This window comes from Amphibalanus amphitrite, unplaced genomic scaffold, assembly GCF_019059575.1.
Source record: "Amphibalanus amphitrite isolate SeventyFive unplaced genomic scaffold, NRLGWU_Aamphi_draft 001843F_arrow, whole genome shotgun sequence".
Taxonomy (NCBI): Eukaryota; Metazoa; Arthropoda; class Thecostraca; order Balanomorpha; family Balanidae; genus Amphibalanus; species Amphibalanus amphitrite.
In genome coordinates this window covers 7,817-17,690 of record NW_024883336.1, presented here as the reverse complement: position 1 = coordinate 17,690, position 9,874 = coordinate 7,817, and the positions used below count along the sequence as shown (strand labels likewise).

The 9,874-nt window shown below is 50.0% G+C and overlaps 1 protein-coding gene across 1 annotated transcript; it reads right to left on the bottom strand.

Annotated features, from left to right (window-relative positions):
- Positions 1-257: 257 nt before the first annotated feature.
- LOC122375449 lies at positions 258-5,367 on the bottom strand (the record flags this gene model as incomplete). Its single annotated transcript, XM_043354843.1, has 3 exons — positions 258-2,704; positions 3,457-4,600; positions 5,172-5,367. Coding segments are annotated over 3 exons (1,842 nt in total), but the record flags the coding sequence as incomplete, so codon positions are not given.
- Positions 5,368-9,874: the final 4,507 nt, after the last annotated feature.

Sequence of the window (9,874 nt, the reverse complement as noted above, 5' to 3'; positions counted from 1 at the left end):
AGTAGAATATGTAACCGGCAAACGTAGTGAAAAGTCCGTTTACTGACTGCATGCTGTTTAATTCAAATCATCAACACAATTCACAGGACTACCGCCTAACTGAAACTTGGCCCAATGATACATTCCTCTACAATAAATAGCCCGGTTCGCACAATTAATAAGCATGTTCCATGTAAGCCTACAGCCTACACTACAGTTGCATTTTTCTTAAAAGCACTGGCATAACGCAACAAAGTCACCACAAGTGACTCTGCAGGACAAAGCAATGCTGACTACAAGCACTCAAAAATTAGTTTCGGTACAACAATGGTAAACAGTTTGCTACTGTGAGTAACAGTGGTATACCATTTACAACAGTAGTTGAAAAGAACACTGCACTTAAAACAGCGTCCTATACGGACGAAAACTCAGTAGATAGTTATCAACATTACTTCGCACACATCGCTGTCGGCGTAAAAGCTGTGTTCACACTGCAAGCGAAACGTGCAATGTCAGCACACACGATGAAAGCAGCCAATTCTGGTATTGATGCAACATACAACAGGGTTACTTCTACATGTGAGAATAATTTGACGATCGATATAACTTATTATGGGCCCACAGTTGCCAAAGCCGATACAGTTTACATGGTGATATGATTACGTTGGACCCTACACTCTACAGTACAATGCAAGGTACGCCTTGATAATTATGAAAAACAAAAAAGCACGTCATATTGGTATCTCTAAAAAAGTATGCACTATGCAGGAGTAAACACGCAGTTTTCGATTTACATTTCTCCTGTTTTGTTTATAAAATCAGTAAAAACCACTCATCGGAATCAAAACAGAGAGCAAATATGCACAGACGGAAAAGAAACAAACATTTAAACAAAAATTATCAGCGGCATTTCAAAACACATACTTTTTATGTGGCGCATTGAAGAATGTACACCAAACTTTATGCTCACTTTGTGTGCCACTTAACGCGTAATGAATGGGATGAGTTCCGTGGGCCCGTTGGCGCATCTCAACGCATTGTGACGCAATGGAGCACAAACCGACGCATTACGGCACACAATGAATGGCTCAGCTCCACTAATTGTGACGCAGTTCGACACCAACTCTAGGTCTAGTGTGTGCTGTGCGCCTTTTCGTTAGTGTCTGTTACTGATTCTTTTCTCTGCACGAGTGCCGCGGACACTCCACAGCATTACACATTGTCACTTGACTGAGTACCGGTTTAATACCTCTAGGCACTCCTCTGGGTGTCGTTTGAAACTCCCATGAGTATCCACCATAAAACCCTGTACTATCGTTTTCCATGATTCACCCACACTTCATTTTCATTCGTCTCCATTCTCGACTTGTCCATCCCACTTATCTCATCAACGGCCATCGCTCAGTCATACCGCGACAGAAGACACTCTTTCTGACACTTCGCATGGGGCGACACTCCGCATGGGACAGCACTACCAACACTCGGTATGAGGCAACACTATGTATGACACACTATATGATGTCATAAGCCACATCAGCAATGACTGAGCAGTGCGCAGTTCGAAATCCAGTGTCCAATTAACACGCGACACTACAAATGTACGTTGCAAGTTCATTGGATGCAACTTCAATGCTGAGAGTACTGTTGCAAGTTCAGTCATTTGGGAACTGGTTGATTCAGTCGCGTGTTCTTTGCCAAAGGCTGTTAGTGTTCTGTGCAACCTTTCAACATGTCGAGTCTGACAATCCTAGGTTCGCCTAGGCAAAGCACAGTTTTGTGACGTTTAGCCGCTTGGCGTCTGTTTCAATTGAAGTCTTTTCAGATATGCGTCAAGCTTGTTAGTCTGGTCATTCTGGAATCTCCTGGTCCAGGATAAAACATCGAGCACTAAAATTAACGGCTGTATCTTGCTGGATTCAGCTCATTCCCGTGGAAACCGCACCAAGTCTCATTCCTCACATAGACACAGTTTTTGTTCAAGGTCGGCTAGAGCTCCTTCAATTCCTCCCTACTGCCTCCCTCGCCTTCACCGTCGCTCCCTGCCACTTGCACTCGACCTGCCTGCTCTTTTGTCCAATCTATATTCCACTCTTTTCTCTCTTGCCTTCATATTGGCACTTTCCTTCATCTACTTCATGTAGCTTCCGTTTCTCTCTTCTTCACCTTGCCATCATCTTCGTTTGTCTATCTACCTCTTGTCTCTCTTCCCTTCTCTTCCATCATCTAACTCTTGTCCTCCTCTGTGTTCCCCTGGTCCAACGTTCTCAGGCCCTTTGCCAACTCCACCTGACACATACAGCCCGCAGGCAACCTGAACGTCTTCATTCTTGGGCACTTTGTTGGCAGGAGTGGATCAGCTGCAATCAGCGTCCTGTGATAGAATGTCTGCACGCATCTGGACCTAGTGCCACAATCTGAGACAGCTCTGCAGAAGCCGTCTAGCTGGTTACAGAGTCCCACACTAGTGCGTTGACGCAGGGAACGATGTTGAATGATGACATACCATCTCCCATCAGTAGCTTTGGCGTATGTGGGTTCCACAAAACGCGTTGTGGCGTCGCAGACATCCTGGTGTTGGTAGTTATACGCTGCCCATGACCACGGACGGCCAGAGGCGGAGGAAGGTTCTGGAGTGTTGGAGAGCTGCGTGACGTCATCGGGCACCTCTGAGAAGAGGTACTCGAGGATGGTGCTGCATTGGTCGACGACACGCTCCATGTAAGCCCTGAGGGAAGAGAGGGTGCGTGTGAGAGATGGAGGGGAGAGAGAGAGTGAGAGAGCGAGAGAGAGAGAGAGAGAGAGAGAAAAAAAAATGGAATGTCATTACGTGACCATTCGATATTGAGAAGGTATGCTTTCCGTAAAGGTCACGTCACGAACAAGCAGGCGCAAGAATTTTAAATGCCAAACACCGCAATAACAATTACACGGAAGGCCTAATAAAACTGATCAATAACGTTGCCAAATAGGGCGAGGCGGTGGTTCCATTTTCCATCGGCCTACTCCCGCGCTATAGAGCAAAAGCAGGAGCATTGCATCATACCTACTGCATATTGGACATAGCCGAAATGTCATGCGGAATCTGACAATCCGTCTGTGTGCCTGCCATCTCGCCCACCAGAGATCGGACGACGGTGAAAACAGGGCGCCTGGGGCCATTTGATCAAGGTTCGTGAAATTCACACGTGGCGTTTAGCATGAAGAAGACTCACGGAGGGGGAGAAGTTCCAAATGTCACGTGACTAATATGCCCTCCGGCGCCCTGTTTTCACCGGCGTCCCAGAGATCAGCCCAGAGGTGGAGATCTCGGGGAGGGGGTCAGGACCCCCTCCCTGAAAACGAATTACTGCTATGTAAGTCAATGGTACTGCATCCAGCCCGCCTCCATCTGCCCGGCCTTGACCCCCCCCCCCCTGAAATTTTGACAGATATATCTCCACCCCTGGATCAGCCACTGCCCACAGGGCCTCCACCTACCTGGGGTACTGCTCCTGAGTGTCGCAGAACCCATTGTCGGCCGCCGACCGGCACAACTTCTCCGGATCCTGAGGCATCACCGTCCGCCTCACGATTTCCTCAATGTCTTCAGCGCGGTCACGTGACCCCGCCGGCCGCGCGCTGCCAGAGTCACGTGACAGCGTGTTGAACCCGCCACCTAGCGGCAGTGGGTCGCGGCCGAGGTCTCGGACCACGCCGCCAGATGGCAGGAGCTGCTCGCTGCGGCGAGGATTGGTAGTGGTAGCTGCGAGTGCAGGTTGCGGGGTCGGTTGGGCGGTGGATGTCAGAACCTGGTGTAGCCGGAGGCCTGTGGTGAGGGCCGGGCCCGGCTGATCAGACTTTGGCAGCGTCTGCTGACCGAACCCAAAGCCGAAGTCGGCGGGGAAAGAGGGTGGAGTGACGGCCCGGTCGAGTGTGGCACGGGTAGAGGATGAGAGCACGCTGGTAATCAGCTGTCCGTTATCGTCGACACTCTGTATCACTCGAGCATCCCTCTGTTTTCTCTCAGCGTCCTTGGAAAGCAATGGCCGCAAACCGCCCAGGATCCGTAAAGGTGGCGCTGTGGTCGGCCGTGGTGTGGTTATAGATGTCGCTGCGGTCACCGGTCGAGGAAATCTGACGTTCCCGATGTCTACTACACCACTAGTCAACTCCTCCGGATCATCAGCAAACCTTACGAACTGCCTCCGAACGCTACCCGTCGAAGTTTCCGGTGGCAAGAACAGCCGACTTGGTGAAAAATCCTGAAACAGCGCGCCGGACACCACTCCTTCCCCCGGCAGTTGCTCTTTCTCTTCGTCGGCATCATTCGACACCCCCACCCCGAACGGGGGAAACAGAGGCAGGAGGCGATCCGCCTCTGGTCTCCTCCGTCCTCCCGCGCCGGGATCCAACGGCAGGGGGTCCTCCCCCAGGATGGACTGCAGTTCTTTCAGCATGGCCACCTGCTCCCGGCTCAGCGGAGGTCGAGTGGTCGAGTGTGGCCGCGGCGCGGGGGTGGTGGTAGGCGGAGGAGGCGGGGCGTCTGACAGAAGGTGCTGGAAGTTCCGGACTCCGTCCAGACCGGCTCGCAGAGTCTCACTGGGTGCGCCGCTGGCTGGTACCACCAGGTCCGGACCTGGAACTGTAAGAGCGGGGTTAGACAGGGGTCATACAGAGTCCGATGGGGAGGTGTCAGTCAGGGTCCGACAGGGGCTAAGACGGGCGCTAGACAAGGCTTCAGTTAGTAGGTCGGGGGGCATAGAGTGGCGTCAGCCGTCAGACAAGTGTCAGTGGTGGTGAGACAGTGAAAGGGACACATGTGTCGGTAAAAAATGAAAATAAAACGTACTAGAGAGACAACCGGTTTGAACAAACATGCGTGCTATAAAAACGGGGAGAAAAGCAACTTCTCAAGACCACGACAATGGATCCCTTACAGGTAAGGGCTCTCTCTTTCTACCTTCCCAGATATAAATAGAAAAATAGTTCCTATAGGTATTCTACCTCTCTCCATCTCCTTTCTGCCTCTCTCACTCTTTCTCTTTGCTCTATCTCTGCGCCTCTCGTCCTTTCTCTCACTCTCTCCTCTCTCTTTCTCTCTCTTTCTCTCACTCAATCTCTCTCTCTCTCTCTCTCTCTCTCTCTCTCTTTCTCTCACTCACTCTCTCCCCTCCTCCCCTCCCCCTCCTTTACCCTCCCCTGCTCCCACTCACCTGGTGGCACCGCCGGTGAGGGCGGTTTGAAGTTGGCTCCAGGCCGCCTTCTGCCAGGTCCTCCTCCTCTGACAAACCGCCCCGAGCCGGGCTTTCTCGGGGGCACCCGCCGCAGGGCAGGCCGGGGTCGCTGACCTTGACGGGGTCGCCGCTGCTGGGCGACAACAGCTGATAGCAGCAGCAGCAGCAGTGACACCTGGCGGAGAAATGACGAGTTAGACGGGGATGGTTGTTTTTAACTTATGAGTTTGCCTGATAGTGGGGATTGTCACTGTTGGTGATTTTAGTAAATAAGCAACACACTCAACAATAACCACTGCTTTCTTCATGTTTGCTTTGTTGGGTTTCATTTGACCTTTTATTTAGGTATGATGAGACAATGCTAGTTGCTACAGCCGAAAGGATGATAGGAATTTGAGAGAAACACTGGTCTGGGCAGCCTTTCCCGTGTGCGGACGGAGCTGAGCTCGTCGCGACATAGGAAAACAAATTACTGAAATGGGATATTGGGATCATTACCATGACCATCCTAATAATTATCATCTGTACATACGTCACCATAATCGGTTACTGTTGCACCGTTTTGGAGTACGCGACATATCTGAGGCTAAAGTGTTGGTTGAAGTCTTGTGATACCGTTGGTAAGCCCGGAGGACACTGATCTATAGGGAGCTGCGAAGGAGGATCGAGAGATAATTATATTGTTTTGGAGGGACAAAGGAGAAAATAATAAAAGGTCGAGTTTTTTTAGTCACGAATAGATCATTTATCTTTGAAGTCAATAATAGACGGGTAATGACATTCTGCTCAGTGATCATAAATGCAAACATCAAATAAAACGTGATATGACTTGCCGATTAGTTATAACACGAGCGACGCCCTATATTAGAGCGTGAAGAAATTCAATACATCTAAAGAACTAACCATGCGAAAGACATCCTCACATTGGCCGTACACGTGACTATTGGTAAAGGTCGCCAGCCATCTCAATACCAGCAAATAGCGTTAGCCAGAAAGGATCAGAGCGGATGTCAATTTCTCACAATCTGTCTGCTCAGATATTAAGCTGGTTCTTCTCAGCAGCAGCTGACGCGTTTTCAGCGCGGAGCCACGTAGAATACTGCACATTCTCTTCCCATACCGAGCAGAAAGCTGCTTTTAATAATCCACGCAGTGCATAGCCTGGCGCTATTCACAATATACTGTGAATAAGATGAGGTTAGACTGTAGTCTCATCTGCCAGTGTCCAATGACGTCACGTTTGACGTCACTGGCTCATCTGGCCCAATAGCGGCCCCCCGGCTACCCGGATATGGCAGTGTGTACCATAGGTGTAGGAACAGGGGGTGGGGGACGGGAGCCCGGTGGCCCCCCACTTTTCATAGTAGGGGGGGGGGGCAGTAATGTTAACCCTATTAGTGGCAGGCTCCTGGCTACCCCTATTAGTGGCAGGGGGGGCTGTTTACGACCCCCCTGATATCTCGAGATCTAACGGGCCGATTTTCAAAATTCAAACGGCATTCGATTTCGCTCAACGTGATCTACATTTCTAAAAAAAGTAAAAATTAAAAATGTCAATAGGGGGTAAAGGGGGTAAAAGCGGGCAAATTGCAGATACATTTTAGACTGTTTATCACGGCCAGGTTTCTGAACCAATCTTAACGCAACTTTTGCCGATCGATAGAGAATGAACCAGGAATTCACATGGATCATAAAAATATGCATTTTCAAAAATCATAGGCGGATACAGATCATTGAGATTGGGGGTACACAAAAAGTATAGTAAATAAGGTGTTTTTGTTGGTACTGTTTCTAAAAAGGGTGGCAATGGTCTTGCTATGTTACAATTTTCTTATGAGAGAACGACTACAATTGTATTGGTCATGCATAGGCGGTGTCAGGGCGCCTATGTTTGTTAGGTAAAACATAACCCCCCCCCCCTTTTTGGACGCCTGGATCCACCTATTATAGCAAAAACGTGTCAAAAGAGGATGCACAATAGCTTTGTATATGTTATCACATAATACCTTCCATTCACTGTTCGTAAAACTGGTGCATACAGTTATAATACATCAGTATCGTGATATTCGCCCAAATGACTCGCTTCACGAATAGGACTCCCCAATTCCCAGTGCTCTGGAGCCGCCCCTGGTAAAGTTATGAACTTGAAATTTTCAGGGAATGTGCCCAATTTAGTTTTAGGAAAAGTCAGAAAATTTCAGCATCGTAGCTTCAGCGGTTTTGGAGATATTCCCGAAAAACCTGAGGGGTTGATGAAAACAACCCCCCTGCCACTAATAGGGTTAACTGCCCCCCCCCCCTCCCCTTTTTGCCGAACTTTTTAATGTATTTGTAGGTATCACCCCGAAGAACAAACTTGACGGTTCTCCGGCCTGCCCTTCCATGAAGATTTCCATTTGTGCTTCATCGTTATTGAGTGCAATTTTCCTCCACCCAATGAAAGGTAACTTTCTGAGAAGCAATAAGTGGCAGCTTAGGGGCAGCGCGCGCTGCAAAGAGAGACAATAGGTACTGGCGCAGCAGAATGCGTAAACGGCGTAAGCTAACCATTTATGTTAGGCGGCCTTGCATTAGTTGATCGGTTACTGGCATAGGCGTAGGAGCAAGGGGGCAGGGGGCAATGGTCCCCCACTTTCGAATGGGGGCCAGCAATGTTAACTGCCCCCTCCCCCCCCCCACACATACACCTTTCGCTGACTTTTCACTTCTCACGTTTCACGCTCGCTCGTAATAAAAAATGTTTTTGGATGCTTCTGGAATTCGTATGGGTGCCAACCAGTGGCGGATCCAAGGTGGGGTCACGTGGGTCATGCCCCCTTGGGGCCCAGGGGCACCACAGGCCTACCAGGGGCACCACCGACCTATCAGGGGCATCACAGACCTGACAGGGGCACCACCGGCCTGTCAGGAGCACCATCGGCCTAGCAAGAGCACCACTGGTCTGCCAGGGGCACCACAGACCTGTCAGGGGCACCACAGGTCTTCCAGGGGCACCACCGGCCTCGCAGGGGCACCTTGGGCCTGTCAAGGGCACCATGGACCTGTCAGGGGCACCTCAGGCTTACCAGGGCCCAGGGGCACCACATTCCTTTCAGGAGCACCACAGGCCAGTGTCAGGGGCACCAGAAGCCTAGCAGGGGCACCACAGGTCTGCCAGGGGCACCACAGACCTGCCAGGGGCACCACATGCTTGCCAGGGGCACCCACTGGCCTCGCATGGGCACCTTGGGAATGTCAGGGGCATCACGTGCCTGTCGGGGACACTTCAGGCTTGTCAGGAGCACCACAGTCCTGTCAGGGACCAGGGGCACCAGCGGCCTAGCAGGGGCACCACGTCCTCGCAGGGGCACCACCGGCCTCGCAGAGGCACCATGGGCCTGTCGCTGGCACTTCAGGCTCCTAAGGAGCACCACAGTCCTTCCAGGGGCACCACAGGCCCGCCAGGGGCACCACAGGCCCGCCAGGGGCACCACAGGCCTGCCAGGGCAAAAACAAATAAATTGAAAATGAAAATAGGGCACCACCAAAATTAAGTGGCCGAAATCAGTTGAGGTTTTTATTTTGAGTATAGGTAGGGGCACTACTTCGATTCATGACCCTCCCCTTGGAGTTTTCCTGGATCCGCTCCTGGTGCCAACGAGGCTGCGGAGCCCAGGGGGACGCGTCCATGAGGTTCAATTTCTGGACGAGAGTCTCCCAGAGATTTTGGTCGATTTTTTTTTCTTGTCACTTTCTTTTTTACCAATTTGAGCATGCTTGCGAAAATAAAGTGGCCGAAATCCGAGGAGAAAATGGATTTTGGGGGTAGGTGAGGTTTTGTGCTTCTGGGAGCCTGCCCCCCCCCCCCCAGTTTCGAAAACGTTCCTACACCTATGGTGTGTATGTATAGTCGACTACAGAATGATGTTCCACTCCTCAGAAGCTATCAGTTGACCGGAGCGCTAAGTTGTGCCGTTTATCACGCAATTAAGCGTGTCGATTGTGAGCATTGGGACAAAGCTATAATTTGTGAACTCAGCCCGTGTGATGCGGCACAGCCTACCACTCCAGGCAAATAATTGCCTGTGAAAAGTGGAACATAATTCTGTAGTCGACTATACACTAGTGGTGTCAATCGGAACTTTAATCTTCGGAATTCCGATTTTGTCCAATGTCCTATTCGGAATTCGGTTGGACAATGACAGCAGGCTTTGGACAACTTTGGACAATCGCTTGCTACACCTCAACATTTTTATAAAGAAATCGTATTTAACATTGATTGGCTATCAGAAAGCTCAGCTTTCGATATGATTAACACTTTTGAGCTGGTAACGATACATTAAAAGCAAATTAAATAACGGTGTTGAGTGTAAACTATTGCGGATATGTCGGACATCTTTGGACAAATGGCTAGCTTGGACATTTTTGGACGGACGGTCGACGTAAGTATTGGACATTGGACAGACATTGGACATATGTTTTCTGAAATTTACATCACTAGTGTACACACACCATAGATTCAGTGCAGTATCGGTATCAGGCTTGTTTGCTCAGCTCGGCGTTGGCAATTGTTGTGGTTCGATTATTGTTTGTTTGGTGAATGTGTATTGTGTGTGGTTTGTTTGTGTTTGTTCGCGTCCAATTCGGTATGTGCAGTTAAAAGCTAGGTAGCTAGGTTTGGAAACATATTTTCACTCCTATAA